We start from the raw sequence: 19,973 nt of genomic DNA, 5'->3' as shown, positions 1-19,973 counted from the left end.
GAAATCTTACTTTAATCTTCAGAATATAGTTAGTGTTAATGTTAATTTGAGTAATGTGTTTCCTGTTTATGGTTACTGTGTAAGTGCAGCAAGTGCAGTTTAATCAACAAAGTTCAAAGGATTAGGCAGAAATCAATAAACAAGTTCAGTCAGAGGTCAGGCCATCAAGCAAACAGGCAAAACATGGCAGGGCAGAGGATTGAGGTCAACAGAGTAAACAAAAGTCAATGATCAGAAAAGCAAACACGATAAAAGGCTTGGACATACGACAGAGACTGGGCAACTGAACATAATACTTCGCATAGTCATAGTGTTAGAACAGTCTCATATATACTATGGTTGTGAGTGTGTGTGAGATTGGATGCAGATGTGTGTGATTAGAATGAGTGTGAGTGTCCTGTGTATGTGTGTGTGTTCTGGGAATTGCAGTCCATGGTGGCCATGTTTGTAGGCCGCCGTGCAGAATGGGAAATCTAGTCACTGGTTTGCTGTCATATGACACTGAGACATTTAGTATTGGTGCATCTCTAATATATATATATATATATATATATATATATATATATATATATATATATATATATATATATATATATATACATACACACACACACACACACACACACACACACACACACACACACACACACACTGCTTGCTATATATACAGTATCTCACAAAAGTGAGTACACCCCTCACTTTTTTGTAAATATTTATTATATCTTTTAATGTGACAACACTGAAGAAATGACACTTTGCTACAATGTAAATTAGTGAGTGTACAGCTTGTATAACAGTGTAAATTTGCTTTCCCCTCAAAATAACTCAACACATAGCCATTAATGTCTAAACCGCTGGCAACAACTGAGAGTACACCCCAAGTGAAAATGTCCAAATTGGGCCCAAAGTGTCAATATTTTGTGTGGCCAGCATTATTTTCCAGCACTGCCTTAACCCTCTTGAGCATGGAGTTCACCAGAGCTTCACAGGTTGTCACTGGAGTCCTCTTCCATTCCTCCATGACGACATCACGGAGCTGGTGGATGTTTGAGACATTGTGCTCCTCCAACTTCCGTTTGTGGATGCCCCAGAGATGCTCAATAGGGTTTAGGTCTGGAGACATGCTTGGCCAGTCCATCACCTTCACCCTCAGCTTCTTTAACAAGGCAGTGGTCATTATCATGCTGGAATACTGTCTCCAAAAGGGAGGGGATCATACTCTGCTTCAGTATGTCAAAGTACATTTTGGCATTCATGGTTCCCTCAGTGAACTGTAGCTCCCCAGTGCTGGCAGCACTCATGCAGCCCCAGACCATGACACACCCCACCACCATGCTTGACTGTAGGCAAGACACACTTGTCTTTGTACTCCTCACCTGGTTGCCGCCACACACGCTTGATCCAGATTCCATACCATCTTTACTTTGGTATGCAAGCTTTACCATCTTTACCATCCAGCTTTTTATCAGTGCTCAGTTTAAAAGCCTGCATCTCTGATGGTATGGGGGTGCATTTGTGCCTATGGAATGGGCAGTTTGCACATCTGGAAAGACATCATCAATGCTGAAAGGTGATATTGATGGTGTCTTTCCAGAAGTGTAAGCTGCCCATTCCATAGGCACAAATGCACCGCCATACCCTCAGAGATGCAGGCTTTTAAACTGAGCACTGATAAAAAGCTGGATGGTAAAGATGGTAAAGCTTGCATACCAAAGTAAAGATGGTATGGAATCTGGATGAAGGCATATGTTGCTCTAAAACCAGCAACATATGCTTCCATCCAGATTTCATCCCATCTTTACTTCTGAGAGACTCTGAGATACTCATTTTATACCCAATGATGTTGCAAATTAACCTAGTTATTTGCAAAATGTTCCTCCAGCTGTTTCTATTTAGCAACACTTACTTTTTCAGCCTTTTGTTGCCCTTGTCCCAACTTTTTTGAGATTTGTTGAGGCCATCAATTTAAAAATTTGCTTATTTTTTTCTTAGGATGGTACAGTAACTCAGTTTAAACATTTGACATGTGTTCTATGCTCTGTTATGAATAACATATGGGTTTATGAGATTTGCAAATCATTGCATTCTGTTCACACTTTTTTGGAATTGGGATTGTATCATCTGAAATTGCTGAACATTTTCGATGTGTGTCGTCAGCATAGCAGTGGAAGCTAAGCATGTTACAAATAATTGTACACAGAGGTAGCATACAAATGTGGTCATTGAAAATGTGCGTCAAAGGAAAAAGGATCCTGCGATTTCATGCGGTATCACGCATTATCACGCGCATGCTGCAGACACAGGAAAGACAAGACCAGTAGGGGGCAGACATGTTTCATTTGAATAAACACTGCTTGCTAGTAGATACAGTAATTCTGCCAGGACATATACTGTATACAACATGTATTCTTTTACCAACCAAACGGTGCTGTTTCTTGTACTGAAGCCCATGATCTGCTTGTGCTTGGCCCATGGATCTGTGAACCTCTCTCAGAACCGCTTTGTGTGCCAGAATAATACAGCGCTAATGTGCTTGGCATAGAATGACAGCAAGGGTTCAAGCCTCAGCTCTGTACTGAGTGTTCTTTTAATGAAATTTTTTCAGTGTAGAAAGTCGATTCATGTGTGCATGTGTAAATATGAATGCCCTTCCTCACAGACCAGCTCCCCCACATTCAGTCCTGTCCTTGCTGCACTCCTTGGCCAGCATGAGCAACAGCTTTGTGGATGTTGTATCTAAATCTTATTTGCTCCGCTTGTGCCAGTCACAAATAGACTGGTCAGTGGGGAGGGTTGCTAATTGGAGTTCCTTCTGCCTCTCCTTCTGTTTGAAGTCGGCCCTTCCACCCATTGGGTTAGAATGGCTTCCCCAAGCCCTCCAGACCTCTTAGTGGTGCACCCTGAGTACTATGATCTGGGAAAGGTATTCAGCAAGGACCAGGCCCTCTCACTACCAGCTCACTGCCCATATGAATGATAAATATATTAATAGCTCCCTTGTTGCCGACATCATCTGATCTTTCTCCTCCCCCCTGGATGCTGGCTTCTTCTTCATGACAAAAATAGTTAAATCCATCTGTCCTTGTATTGATACGAGGGTCTGAATAACATAACATTAAAGAACAAGTACCCCCTGCCTTCCTTAATTCAGCCTTCAAGTCCCTGCACAGAGCCACCATTTTTACCAAATTAAATCTGCAGAAGGCATACCATCTGGTCAGGATCAGAGAGGGGGATGAATGGAAGACTGTGTTTAACATCCCCCCAGGCCACTTTGAATATTGGTTATGCCGTTCGGCCCCAGCAGTATTCCAAGCCCTCATTAATGATGTACTATGGGACTGTGTGCACTGCTTTGTATACCTGGATGACATACTGATTTTCTCTGGAACACCCACCAAGCACACCCATCATGTCCATCAAGTCCTACAGTGACTTCTGGAGAACCACCTGTTCATCAAAGCTGAAAAATGTGAGTTCCCTGCCTGCACAGTCAACTTCCTGGGGTACATCATTGAGTGCCGACAAGTCAAGGTCAACCCAGATCCGAGCCATTGTCAAGTGACCCAGACCAACTAGACTGATCTACCAAATACCCTGTTTCCTGGGGTTTGAGAATTTCTACTGCCACTTTATCAGGGACTACAGCCGGGTCATGGCACCCCTCACTAGGCTCATCTCTACTCCCTCACTAAGCTCAAGCAGCTATTCACCTCTGCCCCTGTGCTTATCCATACTGAACCTTCGTGGCATTTCATCCTGAAGATGGTTGCCTCTGATTTGGGTGTGGGTGTGTTGCTCTGCCAGCATTCAGTTCCCGACCAGAAACTTCACCCATGCACCTTCTTTTATTGTCACCTCTCTCCTCCAGAGCACAACTATGATGTGGGGAATCATGAGTTGCTAGTCATGAAGTTGGCCTTGAAATGTGGAGGCACTGGCTCGAGAGGGTTGAGGAGCCCTTTATCAACTGGACCAACCACAAAAACCTGGCCTACATCCAGACTGCCAAGCACCTCAACTCCCATCAGGCATGCTGGGCCCTGTTCTTCAGGCAGTTTAATTTTACTATCACCTACCATCCCAGTTCTAAGAATGCTAAGCCCAATGCCCTTTCCCACCATTTTGCCCCAGAAGAAGACCCTGATTCCATCCTCCCTGCTGTGTGGTTGGGGCAGTCACATGGGAGATTAAGTCTGTGTTCCGAAGAGCTCAAAGCATCTAACCCGACCCAGGTAATGGTCCACCCAAGCTCCAGTCACACCTTGGGCCAAGTGAAGCGGCATTTTTTGTGGTTGATTATAGAAGCTGACACCTGGGCCTCTCCCTGCCCACCTGCTGGCCTACTATGGCTCCTGCCTGTTCCCAGCCACCCATAGTCACACATCACCTTGGACTTCATCACCGATCTACCCCCTCACAAGGTAACACAATCATCTTTACCATAGTAGACCTGTCTAAAGCTGTACATTTTGTGACCCTTCCCAAGCTCCCCACCGCCCAAGAAACTGCTGACCTCCTCCTCAGCCATGTCTTCCGGCTGCACGGTGTTTCCCTAGAAATTGTCTCTGACCGCGGACCTCGGTTTGTTTCCCAGTTATGGAAACTATTTGTTATTGGGGCTACAGTAAGTCTGTCCTCCGGATTACCCCCCAAACCAATGGTCAGGTGGAGTAAGCCAGTCAGGAGTTGGTAGCAGCGTTGTGGTATGTCACAGCCAACAACCCCTCCACCTGGCGCTCCCAGCTACCCTGGATTGAGTATGTCCACAAAACTCTTTGTCCACTTCCGCCACTGATATGCCCCTCTTTGAGTGTTCCCTGGGTTATCAGCCTCCCTTGTTCTCCATCCAGGTAAATGATATTGCTGTCCCCTCTGTGCCAGCCCACATTTGCCATTGCTACAAGCTGTGGAAGGAGGCCCATTCCATCCTTCTACCCTCCACCAATTGCAACCATTGCCTGGCTAACCACCATTGGATTCCAGCATTCAACTACCTTAACCATTCAGAGTATCATCAACCGCTCCATTGTTAAACTCTAGCTCCCCAAATTCCTGCACAACCATCCTAATTTTCATTTCTCCCAATTCAACCCTGTTCACATCAGCCAACTGAGCCACTGACTTTCACGCTGCCAACATGTGTTCGAATCCAGACCTTGACTACACAATTACCCTACTACTTTCCCACACACCCCAGCTTCCTCAAGCCCTCAATAAAACCAGATTAACCCTGAACTCCTGTGTTTGTTTTGCTTCTGGGTCCCCCCGTTTTTGTACTCATAACACTTGCTTTTTCCATTCAACAGCTGCCCTCCCACACACACCTCATTTTACTTTCCTCTTCCATGGACCTCATCTGCCCTCTATCTTTTAAACCCAGGTAGCTTTCTCACCCTGTTTCTTGGCTATCGCTATGTTGCACAACAATTGGAGATAAGAGCAGTAGAGAGAAAGGAGAGGAAATTGATATGGTTTTTGTCTCGACTTCTGTTAAGATCAACTTCTACAAGGAAAAGCTGGAAGCTTCTGCACAAGATCTCCACAAGCTCCACAACATATTTTATTCACTTCACAGGAGAAAAGCTATCTGAGTTCCTAAGAAACATAGAGAACACCCTGAATGGAGTTGTGCAGAGAGATGGCCTCCCAGCCTCTGCTGCCAGTGGGACATGCCTCAGTCAACTCATTAAGGGAGCTACATTTGACATGATGCTCCTAATTCTTAATTTGAGAGAGAGGAGGAGCAAGCCACCTAAGCTTTTTCAGCTACTGAACGAAATTTACCTGGAACAGGGATATGAAGTGTCATGGTACAAGTTTAATAAACAACAAAATCAGTTCAAGTAAAAAGTGTGATGACAGATGTGGACCAGGAGGCGCAAGAGCATCAGGTTGCATTAAGTAAATAAGTAAATTTTTTTAATGGCCCGCCTTGCAGCCAACACATTCAGCATTAGCTGTTGAAGCCTGTATAGCAATGGGTGCTACTCCTGACTTTTCCCGGACATGTCCTCATTTTTGGACCTTAAAAAAGCCCGGGATTCGGCTTTAGTTTCATTATGATTTGCTTATGGTGTAATACTCGAACATGTGTAATACTCCAACATATTTGCATTGCTTTAACTCTTCTCTGTAATTCACACCTTATTGCACACCAATTGGTCGATTACAAAAGGCTTGCAGCAACTTTTGGCCAAATTCCTGCCAGTTAACCATTAGCCTGCTCACAGCAGACACACGACTATGAAGCACTGTTGTGTACAGTGTCAAACAGTTGCTTGACAGTAGCAGCAAATGACAGTTGTCGAAACAATGCCCATGGCCAGATAAGGTCATTTTTTATTTCATGTCATCACATTGCTTTGTTTTACATGGCCATTCAAATGTGTAAACGATAGTAAAATGTACACTCATAGATCTAATATGTTATTTTATTCTATGGTCATGCAAAAGAATATAGGGAAAAAATGGAAAACATAGGCGTAGTGAAACCAATTTTATTTACATATTTTTATGTGATGCTAATAGTGTGTCTTTCAGTATATTAAAGTTTGTGTTCTTAGTAGCACTGTTTTGAATGGTGCACATACACCTCTTTTTGGAAAAGCGGAATATTGTCAGCCTAAAATACACACTTATTTATTTGTTTGTCTTTTTCTTATTTATTTTACTAGACTAATAACTTATTTAAAACAAATCAATAACAGTAAAGCAAAATATCAATTAAAATCCATACATGTTTCTGGTTTAGTTATTTCTTACAAATTCAGTCTGATACTATGAGCCCCATCCTCTAGGCGTCCCACTCTCTTTGGTGTTATGTTTTTTTTTAAATAATTTACTAGAAGCTAACTCATTGTATCCTGTTTGTAGTGGTCCAGGTGTGGTGGGACTGAACCCCTGTGAGGCCAGTGATAGGCTGCAGATTTATCAGGTGCAGTTTGATGAGCTCTGGAGGAAATATATCACGTTTTCTAGTGGTGAACAGCTCTTTGGCCTTACAGTTAATGGTAAGGAGTTTTTTTTGTATATTCATTATTTGTGAGGTAACACTGTCATACGTTAGATGTACATTAGAAATTTACTGAATTCGTTTAAAATATTATTGTGCCTTCATAATCTTAATTTTAATTAGGGATTAACTTATTTTAATTTTAATTCATTATTAAATGCATAACACAGCTGATATATGGTATATGGGACTAGGCTTTAGTATGTTTTCTATTTTAAAATATTACAAACAATTCGTATTTAGAATGTATCCAAATAATGTAGGCAGTTAACTTGGCCATACCCTTTTAAGAAGAAAACTCATTTTCTGTGGATATATTGGTTGCTTCTCTGACCTCCTTACTGCCTTTTAGTGGACGGCCTCCTTCTTGGCGGAAATGCAGTTGTTCCATATCCAGAACTTTATCTAAAATTTGTTTTGATAGCTTCTTGGTCTTCGTGATGCTGTTTGTTTAGTCCTTCCTGGACAGGTATAATTATATTGACATCACATGACACTTTAATGGCACATCGGTGGGTTCCTTTCAACTAATTATGTGACTTCTGCTGGTAAATGGTTGCACGAATAAAAGATTGTGTCTCGTCATAGCATATTATTTATATATATATATATATATATATATATATATATATATATATATATATATATATATATATATAAAAAGTTTGTGAACCCTTTACAATTTTCTATATTTCTTCATAAATATTTATTGAGGAAAATTATCCAATATTGAATATCTGTGAGTGGCAAAAGTATGTGAACCTTTGCTTTCAGTATCTGGTGTGACCCCTTTGTACAGCAATAACTGCAACTAAACATTTCCGGTAACTGCTGATCAGTACTTCACATCAGCTTGGAGGAATTGTAGCCCATTCTTCAGTACAGAACAAGTTTAGGATGTTGGTAGGTTTCTGCAATAAACTGATTGCTTCAGGTGGAATGCAGTGTATTCCTTTCTCCAAACATAACATTTCTCATTTAAACCAAAAAGTTCTATTTGGTCTCATCCATCCACAAAGTATTTTTCCGATAGCCTTCTGGCTTGTCCATGAACTGCAGATGGGCAACAATATTATTTTTGGAGAGCAGTGGCTTTCTTCTTGCAACCCTGCTATACACAGCATTGTTGTTCAGTGTTCTTCTGATGGTGGACTTGTGAACATTAGTTAATGTGAGAGAGGCCTTTAGATTGCTTAGAACAGTGGTTCTCAAACTTTTTCAGTGTGAGGCCCCCCTTATGTAGGGTCCATCACTTTTTGGCCCTCTTGAATCGTCAAATTTTCGCAGTTTAATTTTTTTCACACTAGGCTCTTCTGTATTAACTTTCTCAAACAACAGACTATGTCCTCTATCTAAAAACTTATCGATTTTAAATAGGCTTAGTTTTTTTCAGCGTCTGACTAACAGTACTGTACACTAGTATATCAACAGATGTCTCTGTGTGGTGTGTGTCTTAGTGTGCTGTGTATAACTGATTTCATTTAGTAATATTTCTTATTTTTATGTACATCATAGTGTAAAGGTTCACAATCCCGACTTAGATACAGGTAAAATTAATTTAAAAAATGAATGTTCTAGAATTTCTATAAGGGCCCCCGTGGCACCATCTGCCAGCCCCCCAGGGGCCCACGGCCCCCAGTTTGAGAACCACTGGCTTAGAAGTTACTCTGGGTTCCTTTGTGACCTCGCAGACTATTTCACGTCTTGCTCTTGGAGTGATCTCTGGTGGTTGACCACTTTTGGGGTAACAGTGTTCTGCAATTTTCTCCATTTGTACACAATCTGTCTGACTGTAGATTGGAGGAGTCCAAATTGTTTAGAGGTGGTTTTTAAGCTTTTCCAACCTGATAAGCATCAACAACTCTCTTTCTGTGGTCCTCAGAAATCTCATTTGTTCCTGTCAAGTTCCACAAACATGTGTTGTGAAGATCAGACTGATAGATCCCTGTTCTTTAAAATAATTCTGGGCACTCATTAACATCTGATTGTCATCCCATTGATTGATTGAAAACGCTTGACTCTAATTTCACCTTCAAATAACTGCTAATCCAAGAGGTTCACATACTTTTGCCTCCACTAATATTGGCACCATTGGTAAATATGAGCATAGAAGGGTATGCCAGTTTGTCTTTATTGTTGAACCTTTTGATATTTTCTTCAAAAAAATTCACAAAAATACTCCGCTCTCATGGATATCAAACAATTTCTAACAACACAGGTTTATCCAAAACAATCCAAAGTCAAATATAGATGTGCAACAATTGTTGGCACCCCTATGAATTCATATGAGAAAAATATATTTGAAGTATATTCCCATTGATATTTTACATTTTCCAGCACACCTGGGTGACTAGGAACAGGAAATTGTTCAACCATGACTTCCTGTTTCACAGGGGTATAAATATGAGGTAACATATGGGCTAAATTCCCTTAGTCATTCATAACAATGGGTAAGACCAAGGAATATAGCTGTGATGTGCGGCAAAAAGTTGTTGAGCTTCACAAAATGGGAACTGGATGTAAGAAAAAAGCACAAGCATTGAAATTGCCCATTTCTAACATCAGGGAAATGACTAAGAAGTTCCAGTCAACTGGAAATGTTTTGAATCAACCTAGAAGAGGACATGTGTCTATATTGTCTCAATGAACTGTGAAGATGATGGTAAGATGGAAGAGTGGCCAAAAAATCTCCATGGATCACAACTATAGAATTACAAAAGTTAGTTGCATCTTTGGGTTTCCACAAGTTGTTTGGAAGGGTTTCAAGAAAAAGACATATCATCCAAAAACAAACTCAAGCGTCTTCAGTTTGCCAGACACTGGAGCTTCAACTGGGATTCAGTTCTATGGTCAGATGAATGTTTGCAATTGTTTGATATATATATATATATATATATATATATATATATATATATATATATATATATATATATATATATATATATATATATATATATATATTAGTTGCAATAAAAATTATTCAACCCCCCCATTGCAAATCATGTTTATTGTCAAAATTTATAGCCTTCAGCTGTTTGCAATGAACAAATCCAACAAAAGCAATGGAGCTAGTACTTTTAATGCTTATAATGATTTCTTCTGCTGTAAATGAGACACTTAGCTTCTGGCAGCGTTCCTGAGGAACCTTAACCCAATCCTCATGAGCAACGGCCTCCACTTCAGTAATATTCTTCTTAAAATCCGACCAGAGATTTTCTATGGGGTTCAAGTCAGGTGACTGTGATGGCCCTGTAGAATCTTCCAGGACTTCTTCTGCAACCATGCCTTGGTGGAATTTGAGGTATGCTTGGGATTATTGTCCTGTTGGAAGGTCCAATGACACCCAAGCTTCAGCTTCCTCACAGACAGCATGATGTTTTCTCCTAGGATTTCCTGATACTTCAATGAATCCATCTTGCCTTCCACTCGGTGCAGGTTTCCAGTGCCAGAGGATGCAAAGCAGCCCGAGAGCATCACCAAGCCACCAGCATGCTTGACTGTGGACAGAGTGCTCTTTTGTCATTCTTCTTCCTCCAGACATACCACTGATCAATTGTGCCAGAAAGTTCCAGTTTTGTTTCATCGCTCTACAGAATAGAATCCCAAAATTTCTGTGGCTTATTTATATGCTTTTGAGGCGACTGTTCTTGTGCTTTTGGGTCAGTAGTGGTGTATGTCTTGGAGTTCTGGCATGAAAACCTTCTGCGTTTAGTACGTGCCTTACTGTGCACACTGAAACCTCAGTGCCTGTTGCCACCAAGTCTTGCTGCAGGTCTTTTGCAGTTAATCAAGGAATTTTCACAACCTGCCTTCTCAGAAATCTGGCTGCACCCCTAGCTTCCTTTTTTTTCCCCATCCAGGTATTTAATATGTTTTATGCCCCTAGCCAATTATGGTATTTCATGTGTTCCAGCTTGTTATGTCCCTCCTTATATGTCCAGGGGTATAAGGGACATAACGTATTCTTTTATAAAGCAAAAATAAAGCAAATATTTTTAAGCTAGGGAAAAAAATTAAATCAGCACTGTTGAGGTAATGAAGAATGAGAACGGTTTCTGAATTAGTTTTTGGTACTGTATTAAATGATAATGGTACAAATATTTACAATAATCATACAAAACAAAAAATACAAAAAGTGTTTACAATAAACCAGGGAGCAACATACAACCAGTATTTACATGTTACAGGTGCAGAACACAGGAGAGCGGGACAATGAGCGGTGCTAAATCAAAGAAATTACCAAAACAAAACAACCACTATCTCCCAATACCCACAATTCTTACCTGACTAATGTCCTCAAAAATGCAGAAAACAATTTTTGGTGCTGGAGCGCACTAACTTTTCTACCTTAGCTATATATGCAGAAAAATACAAAGGATGCCACCCACACCTTGCCTATACAGTTTCAAACTCTGTGTGATGCACCATGTATGTCACATGATGTACAGATGTGGTCATTAAAAATGCCTGTTAAGGGAAATGGGATCCTACAATTTCATGCGGTATCTCACACATGCTGTGGGCACAGGAAATACAAGACCATTAGGGGCAGTCATATTTCATTTGAATAAAACACGGCTTGCTAGTAGATACATTAGTTCAGTGTGTATACTGTATACACATCAATTCTTTTACCAACTAAACAATGCTGTTTCTTGTACTGAAGCCCATGATCTGCTTGTGCTTGGCCTGCAGATCTGGATTTTGCATTACGCAGCAGAGCACATTAAACATTGTTGAGCCTAAACAAAATCTAATCTATGGTTGGTTAGATTAAAGAAAAAATATTACATTGTTTTATTAATGTTTCTCATAAACACTTATGATAAACCTAATTTAAGCAAGTTTCTAATTACAAGAGTGAGCATGGTAGAGTCATATTTTACAGGTAGGTATATTAATGGGTGTGCAGTATGTGTATTTGGGTAGCACAGTGGTAACATGCTGGTTTAGCATGCTAGTGGCTGGGCTTGCAGACAAAGGTCAGTTGTTGTGTTTTTTTTTTTTTGTTTTTTTTTTAAATGAGTGGTTTTTTTTGTCAGTGTTTTTTTTTTTTTTTTTTTTTTTTTCAGAAACTTCCTCAAGATAACATTGAATGAATTCCATCTTCTCCTTTCTTGCCAATGGAAACTTTTGTTGTTTAACGTGGAAAAGTTGTGTAACATGAACACAGAAGTCCACACACTGAAAAAAAAGCTTATTGAATTTACTTAATTCAAATTTGTACATCTGTTCCACATCATTGAACTGAGTTGTTTTGTACTGTAGTGTGTGAATCTATCAAAATTCATTCATTTTATGTATTAATTTAAACAAGTGGCAACATTTATCAAATGTGCTGTTAAAGTAAGAACATATTCACAATGTGATTTACACAACCTGACTGTCACAGATACTCAGAGGTGGGTAGTAATTTACTTTGTTACATTTACTTTTAACAGTAACTTTAAAAAAAAAACAACTTTTAATAGTTAACTGGCCATACTTATACTCTTACTCAAGTTACTTTTTAATCACAGAAATGTACTTTTACTTTGCTTCATTTGATGCTGTTTCTCTGTTACTGTTAAATATTAATGAATATATGTAGTTTTAATAATTAGTTTAAATGATGTATAATGAGGTTGCAAACCTCGAAATATGCTGCAGTGGTCTGACACAACAACCGCTCACGTTTGTACCGTCCTGGGGAGGGGGAAGAAGTGAACATGTCTGGACACACACACAGATTTCTCCATGTAGTCTGAAATTCAGGATTTTCCCTTGATTTTAATCAGAGCCGAAGTAACTAGTAACTTGAGTAGTCTTCTCATTGTATACTTTATTACTTTTACTTTCCACCACCACGTCTTTATCCCCAATGAACAGTTGCTCTATGAGGGTTCAGCTCTTCCTGACCAGCCGACCTACATGTTGGAGGTGTGAAAAGAAAGGTGTGAAAACGTCTTGGCCTGAACAATACCAGAAATTATCCAGACCCAACCCCAAGCACAGGTGCAAATGGCCCATAACCCTAGGCCCACACAAACCCAAAGTGTGGATGCCATTCCACTGAACTATTCAAAAGATATTTCAAATAAAACTGCACAAAAAGTTTACAAAAACAAGAGACTGACACAAAATCCAAAGATTCTATTTATAGACATCCATAAGGATGGCAGCACCAGCAACCTGATTTATTATTATTTTTTTTTTACATGTATTCAGTGGGGGAAATAATATTGAACGTGTCAACATTTTTTTCAGTAAATGTATTTCCAATGAGGCTATTCATATGAAATTTTCACCAGACATCAGTATTCACTCAAGAAATACACACATATAAAGAAATCGTGTCATTAAAGTCTATAAATAACGTTATGTGTAATAAAGTGGAATGACACAGGAAAAAAGTATTGAACATGCTTAATAAAAGCAGTTCTCCAAGGCAAGGAATCAGCTGAAATCCGTAAGTAGTAAGAAAGTAATTATACCTCCTATCTGTGCAAATTAATGTCAGCTGGGTTAGTAAATTTATGGTCTATAAAAAGGCTTTTTTGTTACCAAGGTGTCATACAAGAAACATCTCATGATGGTAAAAGCAAAGAGCTCTCCCAAGACCTTTGAAGCCTTATTGTTGCTAAACATATTGATGGAATCGGACACAGCGCTTCAGAAACACTTGGAGGCAGCAGGTGCCATTGTCACAGAGAAAACAAAAGGCAATACACTCCACCACCATGGCCTCTATGCACACTCACCCCACAAGACTCCATTACTAAAGAAAAGGCATGTCAAAGCTCATTTAAAGTTTGTTGCCAACCCATTTGGACAAGCCTATGAAATACTGGGAGAGTGTAGTCTGGTCTGACGAGAACAAAATGTAACATTTTGGCTGTCATACTACACACCATGTTTGGAGAAGAAATGACACTGCACATCACCCTTAAAACACTATACCAACATTGAAGTTTGGAGGTGGAAGCATCATTGTGTGGGGCTGTTTTTCATCACTTGTTACTGGCAGACTTCATGTAATTGAAGGGAAAATGAATGGGAACCCTTACCGGGAGATTCTTGAGAATAATCTGCAGCCATCCACCAGGATGATGAAGATGAGACGTGGGTGGACCTTCCAGCAGGACAACGATCCAAAGCATACAACAAAGGAAAACCTCAATTGGTTTTAGAGAAATAAATCAAGGTGTTAGAATGGTCCAGTCAATCACCTGACTTGAATCTAATTGAACAAGATTTAAAGACAATATGTTTAGAAGAATGGGCCAAAATCACACCTGAATACTGCGGCCCATTAATTTTTTCATACAGGAAATGTTTTGAAGCTGTCATTACAAACAAAGACTTCTCCACTAAGTATTAAATAAATTTCAGTTAGCGTGTTCAATACCTTTTTTCTGTGTCATTCCTCTTTATTACACATAACTTCATTTATGGACTTTAATGTTTGGATTTCTTTATATGTGTGGATTTCTTGAGTTAATATCAAAGTCTGGTGAAAATTTCAAGTGAATAGCCTCATTGGAAATATATTTACTGAAACAAATGTTGACGTGCCCAATACTTATTTCTCCCACTGTATATACGTGTGTGTGTTCAGTGGGGATAAATATGTGGTGGAAAGTAAAAGTAATAATATTAATAATTACTTGTGTGTGTGCTCTGACAAACTCTTCCCCCTCTCCAGGATGCTTGTCATATCACAGCAAACCAGTGGCTACATTTCCCATCCTGAATGGCGGCCTACAAACATGGCCACCATGGACCGCAATTCCCAGAAGACTCACCTTCATTCTAATCACGCACACCTGCATCCAATTCACAGCACAATCACAACCACAGTTTAAAAGGACCTTCTATGCATTCATTCTTTGCGAAGTATATGCTAATTTAAAAAAAAAAAAAAAAAAATTCTGGTTTTTATGTTGTTCTTGTTTTTGACCTCATCTTTTTGCCTTGCCTTGTTTGGACTGTTTGCCTCTGTCTTTGTTTATTGATTTCTACCTGATCCTTTGGATTAAACTATTACTTGCACTTGCACAGCCTCCATTACGTGACAATACTTAAAATGTGAGCAGTTGTTGTCAGACCACTGCAGCGCATCGCGAGGCTCACAACCTCATTATACACCATTTAAATTAGTTATTAAATCTGCATATATTCATTAATATTTAACAGTAACGAAAGAATGGCACTGAATGTAGTGAAGTAAACATACATTTCTGTGATTTAAAAATGAACTTGAGTAAGAGTATAAGTATGGCCAGTTAACTATTAAAAGTATATATTTTTTAAATTATATTACATTACATTAAAAGTAAATGTAATTAAGTAAATTACTACCCACCTCTGAGTATCCATGATAGTCAGGATGTGTAAATCAGGTTGTGAATATGCTCTTTCTTAAACAACGCATTTGATAAATGTTGCCACATGTTTAAATTACTACATAAAATGTTTGAATATTTGGTTTAATTTTCATCGATTCACACAGTACAGTACGATATAACTCAATATAATCACGTGGAACCGATGTACGAATTTGAATTAAGTAAATTCAATGAGCTTTTTTTCAGTGCGTGGACTTCTGTGCTCACTTTAAACCAGTTTTTAAAAAACTTTTAATCAAAGAAAAGAACAAAAGTTTCCATTGACTATAAATGAGAAGATGGAATTCATTCAGCGTTACCTTAAGGTACTTTCTACAGTGAAAAAAAACCTGCTTACTTAAAAAACATTAAAATGACCTGAGACTTGAAACCTGGTCTCTGGTATAATAAATGTGTATCTTACTACTGTGCTACCCAAATACACATACACCATACATATAGGTTTATCGTACATGTTGATGTGAAACATAATATTTTATGTAAACCATACATGATATTTTTCTTAAACTTAACCGACCACACATTCCATTGTTTTCAGGCTAAACAACGTATAATGTGCTCTGTTGCTCGTTGCAAAATGGTTCTGAGAGAGGTTCACAGATCCGTGGGTCAAGCACAAGCAGATCATGGGCTTCAGTACAAGAAACAGCATGGTTTGTTTGGTAAAAGAATATGTGTATGCAGTACAAAAACTATACCACTTAGATACCACTTAGGCCATGGTTGGCTAACCTTGCTGTCCACCATTTAAATTGATTGTGTGACAGGAATTTTTAATTCTATAATTGAATAACATATCTGGATTTTCTGTGCGTGTCAAAAAATGTTCTGCCTATAACAGTCCTCAGAGAGTCTGTCCCTCAAATAAACCCTCAAATAAAATTAGCATTATTTAGCACACCCCCCGCTTCCACAATGTATAGATGTTGGTGGGTTTCTCACATGAACTGCTTGCTTCAGGTCCTTCCACAATATTTCTATTGGATTAAGGTCACGACTTCGACTTGGCCTTTATTCTTCTCTAACCATTTCTTTGGCAGAATGACTTGTGTGCTTAGGGTCGTTGTCTTGCTGCATGCTTTAGCAAATGCAGACAGGCAGCAATGTTCTCCTTGGAACCCTGCTATGCACACCATTGTTGATCAGTGTTCCCCGGATAGTGGACTCATGAACATTATTATTAGCCAATGTGAGAGAGGCCTTGTTACCCTGGGTTCCTTTGTGATCTTGTGGACTGTTGCATGTCTTGAAGTGATCTTTGTTGGTCAACTATTCCAGGGGACGGTAATAATGGTCTTGAATGTCCTCCATTGTCTATTGGTGGAGTCCAAACTCTTTAGAGATGGTTTTGTATCTTTTGCATCCTGGTGAGCATTAACGACTCTTTTTTTGAGGTCTGCAGATATGTCCTTTGTTCGTGTCATGATACACTTCCACAAACATATGTTGTGAAGATCAGATGTTGAAAGCTTCCTGTTCTTTAAATACACCTGATTGATTGAAAATGGGTTGAAAAACAGGTGATTTATATATTTATATATATATATATATATATATATATATATATATATATATATATATATATTTATATATATATATATATATATATATATATATATAAACACATAATTATATATTATAATTGGGAAAGTCCAAGAAGCACAGTGTAGATCTGAAAAAGCAGATGGTGGATTTACATAAGTCAGGAATGTCTCTTGGAGCCATTTCTAAACAATCGCAGATTCCAAGATCATCAGTTCAAACAATTGTACATAATTACAACTACACTAATTTGGAAATGGTCTAGTGCTGACAAACATCTGGATGGATGGATGGATGGATGGACTTTATTGATCCCAAATGGGAAATTCTAGAAAAATACAGTCAAACCTTACACAGTCACCAAAGCTCAGGACCAATCCCACAACCTTAGGGCCATAAGACCATAACTCTACCACCAAAAATAAAACTAATTTAACTATTTAATTATTTTTTAATAAAAATAATTTTAAAATCCTTTCATTGGCACAAGAGAAATAAGTTGTGATCTAGAAAAAAAACAGTTTATCTCGAGTTTGTTATCGTGAGATAGCAAGAAAAAAAAGAGATGCATGGCTTTTCTGGACTTCTGTAATACAGAGACTTTTGAAAATTCCTGCATTCCCATATTGTGTTGCCACATGATTACAAGCCTGACTGTATTTGCAATGCAGCATGTCATTAGCCCGGTAAGTAAAATTATATGTTGTCAAAAGTTTGATTTGTTGCTATGCATCATATGCGTGTGACAGAAAGATATAAATGAATGTGAATTTTATAAATATACTCACTTTGGGGAATTTTCTATAATCAGCTTATTGTAGTAGATTTGTCATTTAGCTTCTTCTTCAGGCTTATTCTTTAGCTTCAATTAAGATAAGAGTTGCACATTTCTTAGTTGAAGGCAGACACAGCAGTGAAGCTTGCAGTGGGGATCAGTGTGGTTGTCCTGAGCTGATCATATATATATGTAGTTGTGCATTTTATTTGCATTATTGGTCTACTTATCACCCATCATATTGTATTCAAATAAATTAAATTCTAGAATTTTAATTTAAAAATTCTAGAATTTATAATAAAATTATGACTATTGAGGACAATGTTTTTATGTCAGTCAGCGTGTTTACATGGACAACAATAATAAACATTAATCCGATTAAGACAATACTCTGATTAAGAAACTACCAAACTTAAACTTCAATGGCATCTTGATTGCTTCATTTCAAATCAATTGTAGTGCTGTACAGAGGCAACTTGACAAAAATTGTGTCAGTCAGTACGTTTACATGGACAACAATAATCCAATATTAACACGATTAAGACAATACTCTGATTAAGAAACTAGCATGTAAACAGCAATTTTTAATTACCTTAATCTGATTAAAGTCATACTCGAAGTGAAGACAAATCGAATTAACACATGTGGAGTACTCCTGTTTTAGTCGCATTATCGACGTGTATTACAGACATGTAAACACCTTAATCACATTAATGTTGTGTGAGAGTTTTCACCATATTCTGCGACAGAACACGATCACACACGGCAGTGCTCAACCTCTTTACGGCAAACAAGAGACCACAGCTGCGTCCCAAACCGCGTAGTCACCTACCACACAGTAGGCGAAACACATGCATATAGTAGGTGAAATACATGTATCTCGGCTACTATACAGCAGTTAAGTACGCGGTTTGGGACGCAGCCCACGGCTTCAAGCAGTCGTCTATTTGCACGTACAGCATAACATATAATTAACTGCAGTTGAAGCGTTCGTAAATTTTTAAAAATAAAAACACCCAAAACTGTATACGGTACCATGACGAAGACGAACTGCATGTTGATGCGTGAAATTCTGGAGGGAACGTCAGATGGTGTGGTGCGGTGACGTAATGACGTGTGCTGTTCATCGAACTATGTTCTATAACATGTAAAACGGGATCATGAAAGGAGTATTCTAAAAGCGACTCATGTAAACACCTTAATCACAATATTGTCTTACTCAGAGTAAGGTCAATAATTAGATTATGGCTGTCCATATAAATGTAATTATTGTCATCATTTGTCATTATCAAGTCTGATAAAAACATTTGATTATTATTCTCTACAGAGTATCCTGATCTTCACAGAATCAAAAAGGAACTCAATCTTCTGTCCAAGCTATACAATTTGTATAACTCTGTCACTGAAAGTGTAAATGGCTACAGTGAGATACTATGGGCTGACCTCAACATAGAAAAGATCAACAATGAACTCCAGGACTTTCAGAACAGGCACAGTATTTTATTTTTATGACATAATTTACTTGTTGTGCACATTTTTTTCACTTGAGTTTATGTAAATTATTTCTAGAATCCGGATACTTCCCAAAGCATTGAAGGATTGGCAAGCATTTAATGACTTGAAGAAAAAGATTGATGACTTCAGTGAAACCTGTCCATTGCTTCAGATGATGGCAAATAAAGTTAGTTCTTCCCAAGCCAAATTTTTAGTTTAGATGTATGCACAATAGATACAATAAATGTTACCAACAAATTACTGTCCAGTTTCAGCCAAATAATTCATTGTAATTTCTTTTTTTTTTGACAAATGTTTGATCTACTTGACACATATTTCTTTTTATAAAACATACACCCTTTTTAGGCAATGATGCCTCGCCACTGGCAACGCTTGAGTGACATTACAGGTTACAGTTTTCAAATGGAGTTTGAGAATTGTATTTTGAAGAAAGTCTTAGAGGCTCCACTACTGAAAAACAAAGAAGATATTGAGGTATTTTATTTTAGTAAATATTCTCAAGTACACAAACCTCACTATGAATAAAATATGACGTAGTATATAGGTTATTTAGTAGTTTTTTCACTAACTTCATTTCCCAAATTAACTTTTTTGCATAGGATGTGTGTATCAGTGCTGTGAAGGAACGGGACATTGAGGCAAAGCTAAAAGAAGTGGTGGCAGAGTGGAGTACACATCAGTTCACTTTTGCACCATTTAGGTAGAGAAGGGTTCAATTTAATTTATTTAAAAGGATGTC

At 38.4% G+C, this 19,973-nt stretch overlaps 1 protein-coding gene across 2 annotated transcripts in view; it reads left to right on the top strand.

Annotated features, from left to right (window-relative positions):
• Window positions 1-19,973, top strand: part of dnah5l (dynein, axonemal, heavy chain 5 like) — a 277,853-nt gene that overhangs the window by 56,891 nt on the left and 200,989 nt on the right. For both annotated transcript variants that reach the window (XM_047154071.2, XM_047154066.2), the window contains 5 exons: window positions 6,877-7,013; window positions 19,047-19,209; window positions 19,289-19,400; window positions 19,580-19,708; window positions 19,834-19,934. In XM_047154071.2, coding sequence (XP_047010027.1) covers window positions 6,877-7,013; window positions 19,047-19,209; window positions 19,289-19,400; window positions 19,580-19,708; window positions 19,834-19,934 — 642 coding nt within the window. The remainder of the gene's footprint in view (window positions 1-6,876; window positions 7,014-19,046; window positions 19,210-19,288; window positions 19,401-19,579; window positions 19,709-19,833; window positions 19,935-19,973) is intronic.

This window comes from Ictalurus punctatus, chromosome 1, assembly GCF_001660625.3.
Source record: "Ictalurus punctatus breed USDA103 chromosome 1, Coco_2.0, whole genome shotgun sequence".
In the NCBI taxonomy this organism is placed as follows: domain Eukaryota; kingdom Metazoa; phylum Chordata; class Actinopteri; order Siluriformes; family Ictaluridae; genus Ictalurus; species Ictalurus punctatus.
Note: the sequence above shows the minus strand (reverse complement) of the source record. Positions and strands in the feature narration are given on the sequence as shown.